We start from the raw sequence: 18,294 nt of genomic DNA on the forward strand, positions 1-18,294 counted from the left end.
CATCCTTGGAGCGTAGCCTCTTCCTCGGAAGGGACGTCTGGCTGGAGCCTTCGGTGCTGGAGGCCGTTGCAGATGTGGGGTAGCTAACCTGATAGCTTCGTCTTCCACTAAAAGTCTGCAAACGTGGTTAACTGTGCGTTGAGCAATAGGCACGTAGTTAATCTTTGCAACAGCATCTTTCCATTCATAATTCAATGAGTTAATGATGATGCTAATCATTTGGATATCATCGATTACATGGCCATTTTGTCTCAATTCACTTCTCATTCTTTTCAGTTTGGTCAAATGTCCACCAATTCGTTCACCAGGTTTCAACTTCGAACCATGGAACTCAGACATGAGCAAACATGAGGATTCAATTGAAACGGGCCTGTAGCAATCTTCCAAAATAGCCCATATTTCTTGGGCAGTTGCATCAGGTGGAAAGATACCTTGGATCTCAATTTCCATTGACATGAGTAAAGTCGTGATAGCTCTGTTTTCAAGGTTTCTTATTGCAGGTGTCCAGGGTTGACGGGGAGGATCAAAAACCATGGAATGTGTGCCTTCTCTTCGAAGCAAGAGCGCAATTTCACTGACCCAGGCTTTATAATTCTCTCCTGACTCCTTTAATTTGGACTCACCAGTCAAGGGGGTGACTGTGAATACCTGCTGAGGAACAATTTGTTGCTCTGGTTGCAAATCTGGTTGTTGAACCAGGGGATGCTGGGGTTGCATCATTGGCCTTTGCGTGGCAACATCAAATTGGCTTCCTCGAATTCGCCTCTGGCTTTGCCTTATTCCATCTAGGGAGAATTCCACACCGCCAGGAGGTGTTGAAGACTTAACCTTTGGAGACAAAGTTTTGGCTTCTAAAGGACTCATAGACATATCTCTGAAAATCTGGTCCAATTGCTTAATCTTTTGCTGTAATAATTTTTTTCCGCCAGCAGATGGCAGTGCAGCTTCACTTCTTGGCTGCCTCTCCTTTCTATACGTATGCGGGAGTTCAGTTGACTCAAAGGGACCACGTGACCTCGGTGACGTGTACATGTCTCTTTGTTCTAATTGACCAATGAACTCTGTGGGGTGTGTCTTAGGCTGTTGTTTTGAAGAAGACAAGATGGCGTCCTCAGACATTTTGGGAGTGGGGGAGCTTCTTCTACTTCGCCTTATCTCTTCAAAACACACTCTCGCCTCCTTAGCATATTTTTCAAACAGTTCTATTTGATCTAGATAGCTTTGCATTTCTTGCTCATCTGGGGAGATGTTATAAAATTTGCTTTCTGCGTGGGAGGATTTTAACTCTGCCGGCAGTTGCCATTCATCAATCGTTTGATAATCTGCGAGGGTCTGGGAATGGAGTGGCTCTGGCAGAGTGGGAAGTTTTGGCTTGGCCCCCAAAAATTCATAATCTCCTGGAGATATTTTAGAAGGAGGAACCACTGACCTCGTTTCGTGGATGTCGCGTCCTGTAGCTCCTTCTCCCATATTTGGCTCGGCACCTGAAGGAATTTGTTGTTCCTGAAGCACGTTTTGATCTTGCTTCTCTGTGTCCGAGGGAGCCTCTTTGTCAGAGGAAGCTGATCCATCTGTGCTCGCCCCATCTTTCTTTTTCTTTTTTTTCTTTTTCTCCGACATTGCTAATTAGGCTTAGTCGGTTATCTTTAGATAGCATGAAGGGAAAATACAGCCATAAATTGTAACCATCTCAGCTGGTATCATCAAAAAGCCAAAACTCTGCTACCAAGTTGTCAGCCAAACCTCTGCTACCAAGTTGTCAGGGGAAAAAAACACCCTGTTAGAGACCGATGGACCGTGGCTGATTCCCTTCAGCATATCTTTTGAGATATTGAGAAAAATAAATCTTTAAAAGTATTCTAATTAATAAACAAACTTTAATAATAAAATAAAACAGAAAATAACTAATTGGTTACATTTTGATAATGAAAAGCTTCGTTAGCCAAAGTTGGCTGCTGAACAAAGAAGAGAGGAATTTTGGAATGTGTTACGCGTGCGCAATAAATCACTTTCAGATAAGAACCTTTTTTTGTTTTATGACCTGCGCAATAAAGCTTTCTTAGTTTAACTCTTGAGTGTCAATTCAGGCAGTTCAGGCCTAGCAAACTTTTTAACATCGTGACAAGGAGGTCAGAAACACTTTTTGTATCATTCCAGCCAATGACACTAGACCGGAAGGTGTTTGCCTCAACCATTGGCAGGTGGCTTCGCATCTGCATAGCTGTATAGCATACAATTTACAACATGAGCTGGTGCTTAGAGACATAACTGCGCACTCTATTAGAAGTGCGGCTACTTCGGCAGCCTGGGCAACCCAAGCCTCTCTAGATGAGATCTGCAGGCCGGCCACCTAGGTTTCACCATCCCCATTCATTACCAACTATAAATTAGATAAATTTGCATCTGCAGAGGCGGCATTTGGCTGCAGGGTCTTACAAGCATTTCATTTGGCAACACCTGTTTCAGATCAGTCTGGATCTCTCCTGTAGGGACAATAGGCTTGGGTATATCCCATGCATGAATGCTATCTCCACCTCTATTGAGAAAGGGCATTGATATTTACCTGATACGCCTCTTCTAATAGGGTGGAGATAGCATCCATCACCTCCCTACTATACAACTGATCTGCATTACGAACTGTTCTGAAATACCCTTGGTATCATGGGTTTATGCACCTCAAGGAGGGTTATGGTTCAAGTTCTTTATTGTCGTGTTGTGGTTTGATAAGACTTAATTGCTGATGAGTTATTGTTTACTAAAGTTAATGTTTGATGACACGCTGAATCTGTCTAAGTTCTTCTTCGCCGAAAAGCTGGGTAAGGCTAGCAACAGGGGGCATGTCTTAACTATATTTAATCAGACTCAGTCCAATCCAAAGGCAGACAATGTCAACCCATGGATGGATGTGGTCTCCACCCTATTAGAAGAGGCGTATCAGGTAAGTACCAACACCCTTTTTACTCAAAATACAAGCCTCCAATGAACTGCACAGTTGGATGGAAAATAGCTCAAACAAATGGCTGAAAAATGATACGTTTAATGACCATGGTTGCTCACCTCAGATTGAACAAATAGTAGCACAACATAGATAACCTCAAAAGGCAACCGGAACAAACCATGACCCCAGAACACACAAAAATGCTGACAACCGCCATTTGATAGAGTTGTTCTAGTTCTATTTGAGGCTTTTGTATTTTGTGATTTTCTCCAGTTCTTTCCCTTCTTCTCTCTTTTGCTGTCTCCAGGTACTGCCACATCCACTATTGAAGCTTTAAAGTAATAATTGTTAAGACAGCTATTATGTGTCAAGTGCTTATCTGCTTACATTCTAAGAACATTCAAAAGTGTCTTAGAGCACTTTAACTTCTTCATTTTTTATCTATTTGTAGTCCCACCAGCTTGAAAATTGCTTGAAAGTGGTATTTCTTGCAAATCTTCCAATGCAGCATTGTTGCTCCTTTGTCATGCCATTGTTTGTATAGTCAGTCTGTTTGATCTTCTTGTAACAGTTAATTAGATGGTCCATTGCTTTTTTAGCTTCTTTGCAGAGGCAGCATTTTCTCTCTGTTGCTGTCTTCTCAATTCTGGCTTTGTATGAATGTGTCCTTAAGGCTTGGTCTTGTGCAGACAGAATTGGCCCCTCAATATCTTTCTTCAACTTTCCTACACTCAGCCATTGCCAGTCTTGTTGTTATCTACTTTGCCTGCTATTTTTTTATATATTGGACCTGCAATACTTTGCCTTTTCATGCCTCTTTAATGTTCTTCACTTTGTTTTTCTTGTATGCTATTTAGGTCTTTCCAGGACTCAGTTAAGCCTTTGTGGCATATTAGTTTCATTCTTCCTCACTTTAGATATTCTTCCAATGCCCTTTTTTCTTCTTCAGCTGTCCGGTGTACTCGAAACATTTAATGCCCACCTATTTTCTTCAATAAATAAAGTCTGTCCACATTGTTACATGAATTAAGGGCAAGATTCACTGTCCTTTTAATGGTCTTCCTATTTATGACTTCCAGTTCAGCTTGAGTTCAGTTCACTATTCCAGATGTATACAGTATCTAATGACTAGAATTCCCCAGGTGTTAATTGCCTTGATGGTATTTCTTCCATTGAGTCTCAACATTAAGATGTCGTTCACTCTCTTTTTTGTCCAGGATGATGACTGATCTGGTATGAGTTTCTATAAATCACATTTCCCATTTTGTTTTTGGGAGAGACACTCTTTGTCCAGCATCTCTGATGAGATCTGTCTGTTATGATTGAACATCTGGCATACCGCTCATCTTCCCCAGAGCTCACAAGTCCCATAACCATGTCAAGATAGTGTTTCAATGGGGGGTTATTATTACTATTTTATTATTACTATCTATATAGATACATAAGAATTATATAATTACCATCCATATTTTTGAACAAGCCTATCCAAAAATCTGCATATTCAAGTTTTCCCATTTGTTCCTGTAAAAATTGTAATTCATCTGAGTCTTCAACTGAAGTCAAGGCACCACCTATGAAACATAAGATAAATAAAAAAAGCTCATCAACAGGTTCTATTCCCATGCCACCAAAAGAGGGCCAATCCACAAACCATGGTCAATAATTTATTGTCCAGCACAAGCAATAATTTTTATTTTGAATATCTAAAAGAAGCAAATAGTCTTCTTTCAAAAACCAATTAGTTCTGTATTGTTTAATATGTTTATGATGAAAGCCATGGCAGTTTATTCTTTGGGTATAATGATGCAAAAAGTAAAACCTGGTAATTTAAGCAAACATTCTGCAAGAAAAGTATTTTGCACAATGCAATGGAATCAAGAGACCCTGGTGCTCTCTGAGCTTGGTTGTTTTCTTGCATATGTTCATTACCCAAACTTGGTAACATCATCAATGCAGCATTGATGATGCTATCTGATTTGGGTAACAAAACATGTAAAAAAAGTAATCAAGCTTACAATTATTCTCCTTTATTGGAAAGACAAATTTATTTTGTTCTAAATTCTCCACAGTATTTGAAAAGCCCCACCAAAATATTTAAAAAAATCAGGAAAACTAGCAAGTCTTCCAAAAAAGCTGATATTTCAAAATATTTTCTATTTTTAAGGTGCTTAAAAATAAAAGCTTCCAAAAATTACAATTATTGTTTTCCGATATCATATAAATGATTTTCTTCTATAAAAGAAAATATATTATAATAAATTCATTATTACATAAAATTATGATGTAATTTGATGAGTTTGTATGTCATTAGCTATAGAAACAGAATAAAATGATGGCAAAAAATAAATGACAAGTACTCAGGCACATTCTGTATTTTTATCAAAGTATCTCTCTTGATTCACTCCTGAAGCTGAACAGCATTTGCCCAAAGGATCAGCACAAATGCATCATAAAATCATAGGGATGGAAGGGACTTTAGAGGTCTTCTAGCCCAGCCCCCTGCCCAAGGCAGGAGTCCTTATTTCATCCAGACAAATGAATGTCTACACTTTCCTTGAAACCCTTCAGTAAAGGAGCACCCAAAATTTGGGTAGACAAATGATTCCATTGATTAATTGTTCTCACTGTGAGGAAATTTCTCCTTAGATCTAGGTCAGCTATCTCTTTAATGAGCTTTCACCCATTGCTTTGTATCCTACTCTTGTTGTTAACCCTCTGGAATGCTGTCCTATCTGCCACTGTGCAACTGGCAAGCCATAATGTACACACTAGCAATTTCCCTAAGCATGGAATAATATTGCTATTATTATGTAGCTGAAAATGGTACTAACCTATCTGAGTACACATCAGGACAGCTGCTGGCCAAGATCTCTTTGAAACATAAACTTTATAGCAATGACCTCTAAAAGGTATCCAAGATATATGGTTGTTTTTAGAGGTTTGGCATTTTCCTGGCAACTGTGGAATCTCAGTTGGCACTACACCTGTTATGAAACAAATATGTTTTTCTTTATTAAATAAAATGCATATGTTTTAATAATGTGTTACTAAGAAAATGATTAATAATAGTAATAATAATAATAAGCAGTATAGTGAAAAAACAGAGCAAGATATAAAATAAATGTGTCATTTTCTGTTTGAAACTTTAATAACCACCTGCTTTTGAAAATTTATCTTATCTTTTTGTTGATATGAGCCACTTTTTAGTAATTAGGTACTAACTGAAAATTAGTGCAATTCACAAACTCTATTAAAATAGACATATTATTTATGTCTATATATTTTTCTTACCATAATATCTCTCGCAAACAGAGAAGTATTTTTCACTGCAATTTGCTGTTTTCCAATAACCATCAGTGTCTAGGTAGACACAGGCTACCTTATGCAATGGTTCTCCGGCAGCCCAGTTAGTGTACACTAGCCTCCAGTTACTAATCCACTTGTACCTAGCATCACTCTGAAAACCAAAATGCATAAGGGAATAATTACAGGAAGTGCAATGAAAAAGTATTATTGATTTAATTTCACTATAGCCAGTCCTCACTTAATAACTCTAAGAATTAACACAGTTGTGGAAGCAGAGGCTTTCATGAAAAAACACACTTCTCTCTTAGGTGACGTGGGGGATGTTACACAAGAAACAAAGCAGGGAGGGGCTGAGGCTCTGCCAGTGGACAACTAGAAGACTCAGGTCACAAAAGTGAATTGAAACACTATTTCAAATGTTGTTACAATGTACTTTCAAGGAAGTGACAAAAGTAAAATGATTGAAACATACTGACGATTTTTTGTTAAACCTAAAACTGCTAATATCTATGTAAATGTTCATAGCTTTTTATTTTTCCTTTTTGTAAAAGTTGCGGGACCCGGGGGGGGGGGGGCTTCTCCCTCCCCCCACATGATGTAGCTGTCAAAATGTTCCATAACCTCTTAACCCCTTTTTCCTTGTAAAACTTTTAAAATCAATAAAAAATTTAAAATAAATAAATAAATAAAAAACTCTTAAGTGGGACAGGGATTTACATTGCTAAGCAAAGCACCCATTTAGTGAAACATGGTGTGACAACGTCATTTAGTTCTGTTAGTCTTGGTTGTAGTGATTAGGAGAGGACCACCCAGAACTGCTTAAAGTGGAAACAATATAAATCAATTACAGAAATAAATCAATTCTACCAAAGCATTTAGTCTTCAAGGTCCATTTAGGAAATGGTCACATATATGTCAAGTCAGGTGCCTAATTTAGTGATCTTGGCACTTACAACAGTGATAAAGGAGTATCTTTATGACTAATCTTTGCATTTACAACCTTAAGATCATAATAATCAAAGTTGCAGTTTCACTTAGTGATCTTTCTGTTTAAGTCACCAATCCCAAATATAGTTGCTAAACAGGGACCACCTGTATCCACAACACCTTCTAGTCTCACAAACTCCTTTCCTTGAGTTCCTTATCTATGTGACAATTTTTTCAAGTATACAATTTTAAATATGGGGCTTCATTGTGAACGTATAGATTCTGTTCTTACCTCTTTGCTGCTTAGTCCAATCCACACAGGCTTCTTATATTTGAGCACTTGCAGCCATATGAATGATTCTGCATAGGGGTCTACAATGGTGGCAAGTTTTGCATTTTCAGATTCACATTTCTTCCTTGCTTCTTCCCAGGTCATCTTGGGACCAACCATAGAATAGCTGCTATTTCCATAACTGATATAGTGAGATGCTGGAACTGTTGGTTCAGAGTAAGGTTCAGGACCTATTTTTTTTAAAAAAAATCAGTCAAGATCACATACAGTTCTGCTATTTTTTTTAAATTCTGAAAACCCTTAATATTTAATTTCTATCTTTTCTTAAAATATCATCTCAGTTCCATAGTATGAGAACATTTAATACTAAAAAATCAAAAGCACATTAAACAAATAGAGTGAGTTACTTTAAGGAGAACGTCTTGAGGCATAATATTAAATATATATGTTTGATTAGTTCAATATGTGAATTCATGAACTAAGGATATCCTCTGAACACTAGTACAGATATAAACTTAATCATTCAGCCTATAACTTTCAGTCTAGATATTAGTTTAAAAAACAATTTGGTTGACTTCTTGTTTCATTAAATCTCTAGTACAGGAGAAGGAGAGTGCTTTTTTGGAAATAGTTTAGGCCTTTGGGCTAAATAACTGATTCAATGCTACTAAAAGCCTTTACATTGGGCTTCAGGTATTTGGTATCACAATTATATTTATTAGTTCACTATATTTAAATACTTCCTGAAGCTGATGATTCTGTGATTTAAGTTTACAATTTCTATACATTTTTTACAATGTATTTTCTTGGTTAGCATATCTGTCTTGTTGCCGTCTTACTTGGCTCAAACATGTTTGTGTCCCGTCCCCCAGGTTTTTCTTTTTATATATATAATTTGTATTAAAACTTTTTAAAAAGCTAAAAACTAGTACAAAGTAATATAAAATAAGGGAGAGAAAAAAATAAAAAGAAAGTAATTAAAGAAAAATAAAAAGTTCAAGAAATGAAAAATAGTTGAATAAAAATAGGAAGAAAAGAAAGACAATATATAAACAAATGGCTTCCAATAATCAGAAGTTATAACTACAAACATATATAGTATGTTTAACTTCTATGTCTCTTTCAAGATGCATCATATTACTCTTCTTTCTAGAATCTATGCCTTCTAATCATCAATATCAAAGATCACTAATTTGCTTTTTTTGAATTCTGATATTAATCTGTAGAAGATAATCTAAATTAAATGTTTAATTTAATTTCAGTGAGAACAATATTGATAGATACTTTTTACAAGACACCTGCATAATATGCAAGAAAGAGAAATGAAGAAAGAAGGTAGAAGACTAACTACTGTATATGGGCCATCCTTCCATGCATCAAAAATATTTGGAAGATGTAGAACTGCAGTTTACAAAATTTAAAGTGGGCATCACACACTGCCTAGATACGAGGAGAAATCATGCTTTCCAAATAGCTGGGAGACACTTCTAATGTAATCAACTGGATTCCATGCATGGTTTACCACTGTGACTATTTAGGACAGATGAAGGGGAAGCTAACCACCTGATTGCAAAAATACAAGCAAAAGGTCAGATGGGGAAATCTGAACTCATGGTAGCCTCACACCTGAACGAGGACATTTAATTTTTCAGCTACTAAGATTGTTAGCCGAGCAGATAAAAAGATAGCCAGGGAAATGATTGAAGCTGGGAAATGGGTCCCTTGTCAGTCAACAGGAATGCTGATTTACCACCAGCTTATTAGGTCCATTGGAGCTGAGCATGTGGCAGCACAAGGAAACCACAGTCAATAGCTGGCATCAACATACCAATCAACCAATAGGAAGCCACATCCAACCAGACACCACATCTGGATCCTACAAATTTCTGAAACTGAATTATTTTCCAAGACTTCTATAAACTTACCAGTGTTCTTTTGGCAGATGTAGCTCCGCTTAGAAGAACAGGATCCAACTCTCCAATCTCCTGCAAACCTTTCAGGCTTTCTCAGCATAAAAACGCAATCACCCTACAATATTTATGCATAGCAAGAAAGCCAAATGCAGTCACTGGTATCATGATTGGAACAATCTTTCTGGAACCCCTCCTTTATAATCTCAAAAGAGGAAAAAAATTGTATGTGTGGTTTTTTTGTTCCTTGTAACTATATAAGATGATCCCCATCTGAGTATCTGTCATTTGTCATAATGTCCTATAGCGTCTAGCACAGAAGCATCCTAAAGCATATTCAATAGAAGCATTTGAGCCTCCATCATCAAAGGAAGATGCTGCCACTGCCTATAGTATAGAACTGGAAGGGGGGAAAGGAAGTTTCTAACAGCTGCCTTTAATGAATCTTTATAGTCGGGGTACTTCATGAAAATAATGGATTGTGCAGAATGGATGCTATTTTAGGCAAAGGAACCATTTAGGTACCCATCTCTTCCCAAAAGTTCCAGTGTACATGTACAGAGCCACTTTAGCATGTTTCTTTGGCAAAGCCATCAAAAGTGATACGTAAACATACACAATCATGGAGACAAACTGGAGAAGCCTTCAAAGATGCCACACTGATCCTTCTAGGCCCTAAGATGGGAAATGAGTTCTTTGCTCGTGTCATCAAAGCTTTGCCCTTTGGGATACTGTGCTCGGCTCATTGCATACATCAAAGGTAAGCAGCCATGAGAATCAAATCACTTCTGTGAATTTGAAGGCTGTAACTAGCTTTATGTATCGGGCATTCTAAACCCGGCAGGGTCCTTTCTTCTCCATACTTATTTTAATTTTACATATTTATATATTTTAATTCTATAGATTTTTTTATTTTTAAATTTCATTTTATTGGATTTTTTCTTTTCTTTAAAGGAGTGTTGGTAATAGTAAAATTCTCCAAAACATAATATGGAATGGCATATGTTTCATTCATTAGTAGAGAGACAGGAGTAAGATTGAATTCCTTTTGGCATTATATCACCGTCTATTGACAAGGAGAAAGCACAGCAGACTTTTCTTATTTAAAAGAGAAAAGATCTGAGTTATCATATACATCGTCAAGGGTTGGTCTCAAGAACCTCTTACTTTACATTTTAAGGTATGCCTGATGCCTTTGAAAATCCTATAGAAGATTTCAGATGGGATGCTCCTAAGCTACACATTCTGCCTCCTTTGCCTAAGACAAGCTAAACACTTGGGTAAACAGAAGTTTAGTGTACACAGATGCAGGACAGTTGGGCCGGAGGGAGTTAACTCTGAAACTACATACACTATTCTTCCAGTGAAACTCTTATACCATTGGAAATATGAATAAAAAATAGAAAGAAAAACTGTCCTAGAGACTTTTGAGAGCAACTTTGCACTTCAACCACCTAGTTTAATTAGTGTGTTTTGATGCTTAGATCATATTCTGAGCTCAAATGTTTCAAATTACTTTTTTCCCCATAAGGGTTTTTTTATAAGCTCTTCACAATCATAATTCTTGTTCTAGACTCTGTTTCTTCATTTATTCATTCATTAAATATATATGGCCAGTCATCACACAAAAAAGGGAGTCTTCTCTCTATCATCTATCTATCTATCTATCTATCTATCTATCTATCTATCTATCATCTATCTATCTATCTATCTATCTATCTATCTATCTATCTATCTATCTAGTGTGTGTGTGTGTGTGTTGTATTTGTGCTGATAAATAAATGGAGACTAGTATAGATCTATTTCAAGCTATTTAGCTCTCATCAGCTAGCCATACCCTTACTGGGATTAGAACCTGGGCTGTATTACATATTAGGCAGATGTATTAGCCATTAAGCCACAGGCTCTCCTCCTCTCCTCCTAATATGTAATACAGCCCAGGTTCTAATCCCAGTAAGGGTATGGCTAGCTGATGAGAGCTAAATAGCTTGAAATAGATCTATACTAGCCTCCCTTTATTTATTTATCAGCACAAATACAACACAAACATAGCAAAGGCAACATTAAAAATAAAAATATGATTTTCTGCCTGGATGGTCTTCTGTAATGAGCCGAAGGACAGAAAGGGGTAGTAGTGAGCTCCCTCCCATATTTGTGCATACCAGGGGTTGTAATACAAATAAATAAATACACACACACACACACACACACACACACACACACACACACACACACACACACACACACACACACATACATACATATATATATATATATATATATATATATATATATATATATATATATATATTCTGTATCATTGCAGGAATTCAGCAGCAAGGAGATTTGTGGATAAATAGAGCAGGAAAAATCCCCAACAATTTGGACTTACATTGGTTGAACGAGGTGACCCTTTAGCCCAGTTTGTAAAATACACTCCACTCCCATCAGTCCAGAGGAAATGTGCATGCCTATTCTTGTCAGTGAATCCAATCCAAGTATCACCAGCAGCACTTTTTAAATTTACTGTGAGAAAAGCTGGGGAAAATGCAGATATATTTTACAATAAAGTATTTGGCAGACCCGTTATTTATTATATTTTGTTCCATCCTTTTTAGTACAGCCTTTATTGTCATTGCACAAAATAAATACAATGAAATTAGTTAAACTTTTTAAAGGTTACTTTGATTACCGTATTTTTCAGAGTATAAGATGCACCAGAGTATAAGACGCACCAAGGTTTTGAAGAGGCAATTTTTTTAAAAAAGTAGGTAGATAGATAGAGGGATAGAGAGGGAGAGAAAGAGAGAGAAATACAGTAGGTAGGTAGGGAGAGAGAGAGAGAGAGAGAGAGAGAGAGAGAGAGAGAGAGAGAGAGAGAGAGAGAGAGAGTAGTTAGGTAGATAGGTAGGTAGATAAAAGAATGTATATATAGAGAGAAAAATAGAGATAAAGAGATAGAGAAATACGGTAGGTAGGTAGGTAGAGGGATAGAGAGAAAGAAATAGAAAGAGATAGAGATAAATTCAGTAGATAGGTAGGGAGAGAGAGAGTAGGTAGGTACGTAGGTAGATGAAAGGGGGGAGAGAGAAATACAGTAGATAAGTAGGGAGAAAGAGAGAGTAGATAGGTTGGTAGATGGAGAGAGGGATAGAGAAAAAAAAAGAGAGAGAAATACAGTAGGTAGGTAGGGAGATAGAGAGAAAAGGTAGATAGGTAGATGTTTCCAGGTGTATTTATCCATGTGCTGGAGAAGGAAATCACTGACAATCTGCAGCACCTAAGACTTTGATTCTGCGGGCACAGCACTTGATCAATGTAATTCTCATCAATCAGTTAAAGAGCTTTCCAAAAGGAAAAAAAAAAGTTTTTGCACTCTGCAAACCTCCCCAAAATGGCCCGTTTTTCATGAAAATGAGCCCATTTTTTTTAAAAGGCATGAATAGCATGGGGGGGGCTTGCAGAGTGCTCCTGGGGGTGGGGGCCCAAAAACGAGCAAAAAATGGCAGAATTTTGGAAAAACGGGACCATTTTTTGTCAAAATAATTGCATGCATAGCCTTATGGAGGCTTATAGAGTGCTGCTGGAGATGGGGGGGGGGGCAAAAATGGGCCTTTTATGCTCTTCTGCTCTCCACAGCCCCCAAGAGCTCTCTGAAAGCCTCCATAAGGGTATGCATGGCCATTTTGGTGAAGGGGGCGGTGCTTCGGGGGCAAAAAATGCTGTATTCGGTGTATAAGACGCACCCAGATTTTCAGCCTCTTTTTTTGAGGAAAAAAGGTGCATCTTATACTCCAAAAATATGATATATCAGATTTTAAAAAGTGCTTCATTGTACCAGATCAAACTCTCCTCATATACAATGCTTATGACAGCCATCATTTCTACGTTCCTATTTTAAGAACCTTCTAGGCACAATTCGGAAGGATGACAAGAAAAATGCAAGGATACAATTTTGTCTTTTGCTTTAAACTGCTGCCAAGAATTGAGTTATCCAAATTGTAGATACTGGTTCAGTAGGTGTGGCTTGGTAGCCATGGCAGGGGAAGGATACTGTACAATCTCCATTCCCTCCCTACTCCAGGGGAAGGTTACAGCAAAATCTCCATTCCCTCCTGATCAGCTGGGATTTAGGAGACAGAGAGTAGATGGGGGCAGGGCAGTGGTTCTAAATTTTTTTTAGAACATATTCTGTAGATGTGGCCTGTTTTGTGGGAATGGCTCGGCAGTCATGTAACTGGGTAGAAGTGGCTTGGCGGTCGTGTGACAGGGTGGGTGTGGCCAAGTTGGAAAATGCGGTGAAACTCACTTAACAACGCTCTTGCTTAGAAACCAAAATTTTGGGCTCAATTGTGATCATAAGTTTCCTTCCTTCCTTCCTTCCTTCCTTCTTGTGTCTCTCCCCCCCACTTATTTTCTTTCTTTCTCTTCCTTCCTTCTTTCCTTCTTGTGTCTCTCTCTCCTCCTTATTTTCCTTCCTTCCTTCCTTCCTTCCTTCCTTCCTTCCTTCCTTCCTTCTTGTGTCTCTCCCCCCCCACTTAGTTTCTTTCTTTCTCTTCCTTCCTTCTTTCCTTCTTGTGTCTCTCTCTCCTCCTTATTTTTTTTCCTTCCTTCCTTCCTTCCTTCCTTCCTTCCTTCCTTCCTTCTTATCTCTCTCTCTGCAACTGTCTTTTCTTTTTCTTTCTCATTCTTTCTTTCCCTCTCTCTGTCATACATCCACATACACACACCATTTCCCTTATGTCTGCCACTCACAGCTCTCAAAGAGAAGGAAGGACTCCTGCCTTGGGAAGGGGTTGGACTAGATTACCTCCATGTTCCCTTGCATCCCTCTATGTTCTTTGTCCCATTTAGTCACAAACAGCCCCATTCACTTTAAAGTTGGTCAGCAAACTCCACTCACCCTGCACACACCCTGGTCCCACCTAAGGAGGCGAGCTGTGGGGCTCGGAAAATGGGGGATTCTGTGGCTCCACATTCTTCCCTGCCTCAGTTCTGTGGGTGAGAGGTGCTGCTGCTGAGGTGGCAAGGCAGTGGCAGCGGCGGGTGGTGGTGGTGCTGTCTTCCGAACAGCACAACCCACAGCTAGGCAGGAGCAGGAGCTTCCTCCGCCAGCTGCTCCACGCCGCCATCACTTGCTACCACTCAGGCCGGAGGCTGGGCATGCAGAGGGAGTGTGGCAGCAGCGCTTTGGTGGGTGCTGAGGAAATGAATGAATGAAGGAGGCTGCAGGCTCATTTGCCCCCGGCTATGCGACCTCCTTTTGTTCTCTCCTGCCCGAACCAGTGAATGAGGCAGACGGAGAATGAAAGGAGATTGTGTAGCCAAGGCAAATGAGCCTGCAGCTCCTTCCTTCACAGTTCACACATTTGGGCAATTGGGGCAGGGGCTTTCTCGCATGCCTTTGGAGAAAGAAAGAAGGCATGCAAGAACCCCCCCCCCCACTGCCCGAACATGTGAATGAAAGAGGCTGCAGGCTCATTTGCTCCCGGCTACGCGATCTCCTTTCATTCTCTGCTGCCTGAACGAGTGGTGGATGAGGCAGATAGAGAATGAAAGGAGATCGCGTAACTGAAGCAAATGAGCCTGCAGCCTCCTTCCTTCCCAGTTCACACATTCAGGCAATGGGGTGAGACACTTTCCCGCACGCTTTTGGAGAAAGAAAGAAGGAGCCCCATCTGCCTCTCAGAGGTGGGGTGATTGGTGAGCTAGCCAATCAGTGAGCGGCAGTTGGGGAAAGCATGGTGTGGATGGGTGGGGTGAGTGAGCAAGGGGGGGCAGGCAGGAGGAAGCGTTCCGGTACTGTCCCACCGGACAAACAGGTTCTAAAAGGTACAGTAAATTTGACGAACCCCTTCTAGTGTACCAGTGCGAACCGGGAGCAACCCACCCCTGGGGTGGGGCCAATCAGAGGTGGTATTTACTGGTTCTCTGAACTACTCAAAATTTCCACTACCGATTCTCCAAAACTGTTCAGAACATGCTGAATACCACCTCTGCCACAGGGTCAACCTGCTTTTCAAGCAGGGGCTATGAATCTAGGTGGATTCTACACCCCTCAAGTTCTGTACTAATTTTGAATGAGAAAGTGTAATCTCATGCAACACCAATGATGAAAATGTCCATGACCAAGATGAACCTGTACAAAGGTCCCCTGGCCAAATGTCAAACTGAATGAGGAAGTGTAGCTAAACAGTCGTAATTACTTAATCATATCAGGATTGACCTGAAGTCTGCTACTCCCCAGCCAGGCTCAAACAGCCTTGAACATTGATCAGTACATCAATCACTTTGCCCATCTAGAGAAAGATTGAAATATAAAAGTGGCTATGATGATACTGAAGCCTGAACCAATGAATGAGCTCACCTCACCATATAACCCATATCAGAGGTGATTTGCTGCCAGTTCAGCCTGGTTCAATCAAACCAGTAGTGGTGGTGGCAGGAGGCTCTGCTTACCTGCCTGAATGCTTCTGCGCATGCGCAGAAGTGTTGCCCATATGCATGAGTGCACACACCAGCAAACCAATAGTAAACCGATTAGCAACCCACCACTTCTATATAAGTTTCTGTTTATATCTTTCAGATAACTATAGGGGTGGTGAAGGTTCTTAGTCAATATAACCTTTAAATATAATGAGTAAAACATAAGATATGTGCTGCTTGTAAAAATACACATTTTATTAAATTCTGCTTTGAAAATAATCCAGCTACACACTTGTAACTGCTGTAACTATTGCTTAACTCATATAATATTGACAAATCACAGTTTTTATATTATTATAAAATTACTTCGGCTTCTTATTGCCCTTATATTATCAGCACGGCAACCTTTGAGTTAGGAATGGGCTAAAAATGTGCATGGGGCCATAGAGAAGGAGCATATCCTAAGAATTGTGGCAACATTTTCATATCTTTCAGGTCCTTCCAAGTGGCAAAACTTACATAAACTGAAGCTTAGGAAAGAAGATTGGGCATAATAATTTCTAAAAAAGTTACTTAAGAAAAGATTCCTGGATTTTAAAAGAAATGTTAATAGTCAATATGATTTAGAGAAGTGATTGTACCTTGAACAGCTTTGTTTGGTATACTAGCCAGGTTTCCTCCTAGGTTTCTGCAGTGATCACGTGCATCACTCCAGTTTTTCTTCTCCTCTTCTTTGAAGCCAAATATTTGAAAGCACTAGAAGAATAAAAATCAGTAGTGGCATTCAGCCGGTTATATCCGGTTCTTGTGATCCAGTAGCGGTGGCTGCGGGAGGCTCTGCCCACCTACTCAGATGTCATCATGTCCTGTTTTTGACACTCTGCACATGCAGGGAATGAGGTGCGCATCTGCGGCCGGTGCATAGAACAGGGCACTGACACTGGTGCGCTCAAGAAACAGAGCGGATGGAGGTTGGAAAAAAAATTTGCTGCAAGAAGCCTGCATCAGCCATCTCTTTTTTGGTGCAAGAAGCATCCAGCTGCACCAAAAAAAGAGGAGGCAACTGCAGGCATCTTGTGGCAAGGGGGACTAGATGCAGGCTGGTGAAGAGCCCAGCAGCGACAGCTCAGCCCTAGCTTGCCTTCCCTGGCAGCCAGTTGTGGGAGGAAGGTAAACCCAAAGAAAGAGATGGTCGTGGGGGAGGAAGTGGGGATAAGTTCAGGGCCTCTGAAGGAGGGGAAACAGTACTGGCAAAGGGAGAGCGGGAGACCTTTGACAGATTAGGCCAGGCTCCGGCAGAAAATAGGTAGGTAGAAATTCAATTTTTCCCCTACTGGGTTCTGTGGGCGTGGCTTGGTAGGAGAGTCATGTGACAGAGTGGGCTTGGAGGTGAGTAATGTTGAGTTAGCCAAGCCCACTCAGTCACTGAACCCTCCACCAAGCCACAGCCACAGAACAGGTAAGTGAAAAAAATTGAGTGTCACCACTGTTTGCAACACTCCATGGATACATGAACAGGATTTGTGTGGGGTTTTTTTTGGGGGGGGGGGTGTTGTTGTTTTTTGCTGGAAACTGATGTTTGCTTCTAGTTACTGGCAAAAAAAATGCTCATTGTAGAAAATGAGTTCACTTAACAATCATGGATTTCACTTAATAACTGCTGCATTTGCTTTACTACTGCCACATTTGCTTAATGACTGCTGCAAAAAAGTTATAAAATCAGGTTGGTCACATACTGACCCACTTAATGACTGGCATGACTTATGACCATAATTTTGGGCTTAGTTATGATTTTAAGTTGAGAACTACAGGCAAAAAATGTCAACAAAAAGTATAGGGAAATAGAATGTGAAAATATACTTTAAATTATATTTAGATTTTATGGAGCAGAGCAAAAATGGCATTTATCTAAAATGCTAAATCTATTTCTAAAAAAACATGGCTCTTTTACTATTGGCAGAATTTATATTTTTCATTGTTTTATTGTTGCAGGTATTTCTATTTTGTGGCACAGTTATTCTGTTCAAATATTGTACCTAATACAATAGATGTAATGAAGGACATGAAGAATCTCTTGTTGAACTACCTGTGTTCATTGAGAAGTCTAAAAAGACCATTGGCTACCTATGGCAATCTCTATGTATTAGCATGGACATTGCTACAGGATGTCTCAACAGTGATGCTACCTCATTTTTTTTTACAATTGCTATATCAGTTACCTTGTCATTAAACCAAAGCCAGTCTTCACTGCACCCTTTTGGTGTTGCAGGTAATGTGGGTGCTGCAGTTGTACGGACAGAGCTATTGTGTCTCTCGCAGATGAAGCTTTTCTGATCACTACAATTTATATCGTGCCATAAACCTGGTGAAAGAGGTTATATTGCCAAGATTAATTTATTCTTAGAATAAATAGCAACAGATCATATATGTGTTGCAACTGAAATAATGATGAGAATAATGCAAAGTGCAATAGTACTACTGAAATCCTACAGTAT

At 39.4% G+C, this 18,294-nt stretch overlaps 1 protein-coding gene across 1 annotated transcript in view; it reads right to left on the reverse strand.

Annotated features, from left to right (window-relative positions):
- LOC309401602 (macrophage mannose receptor 1-like) overlaps positions 1-18,294 on the reverse strand; it is a gene marked incomplete at both ends in the record, with an annotated part of 64,356 nt that overhangs the window by 14,755 nt on the left and 31,307 nt on the right. Inside the window, 8 exons of the mRNA XM_081970668.1 lie at positions 4,399-4,509; positions 5,770-5,922; positions 6,230-6,395; positions 7,464-7,693; positions 9,389-9,491; positions 11,766-11,911; positions 16,441-16,555; positions 18,019-18,161. Coding sequence (XP_081826794.1) covers positions 4,399-4,509; positions 5,770-5,922; positions 6,230-6,395; positions 7,464-7,693; positions 9,389-9,491; positions 11,766-11,911; positions 16,441-16,555; positions 18,019-18,161 — 1,167 coding nt within the window. The remainder of the gene's footprint in view (positions 1-4,398; positions 4,510-5,769; positions 5,923-6,229; positions 6,396-7,463; positions 7,694-9,388; positions 9,492-11,765; positions 11,912-16,440; positions 16,556-18,018; positions 18,162-18,294) is intronic.

This window comes from Natrix helvetica (genome assembly GCF_964273705.1).
Source record: "Natrix helvetica genome assembly, chromosome: Z".
Taxonomy (NCBI): Eukaryota; Metazoa; Chordata; class Lepidosauria; order Squamata; family Natricidae; genus Natrix; species Natrix helvetica.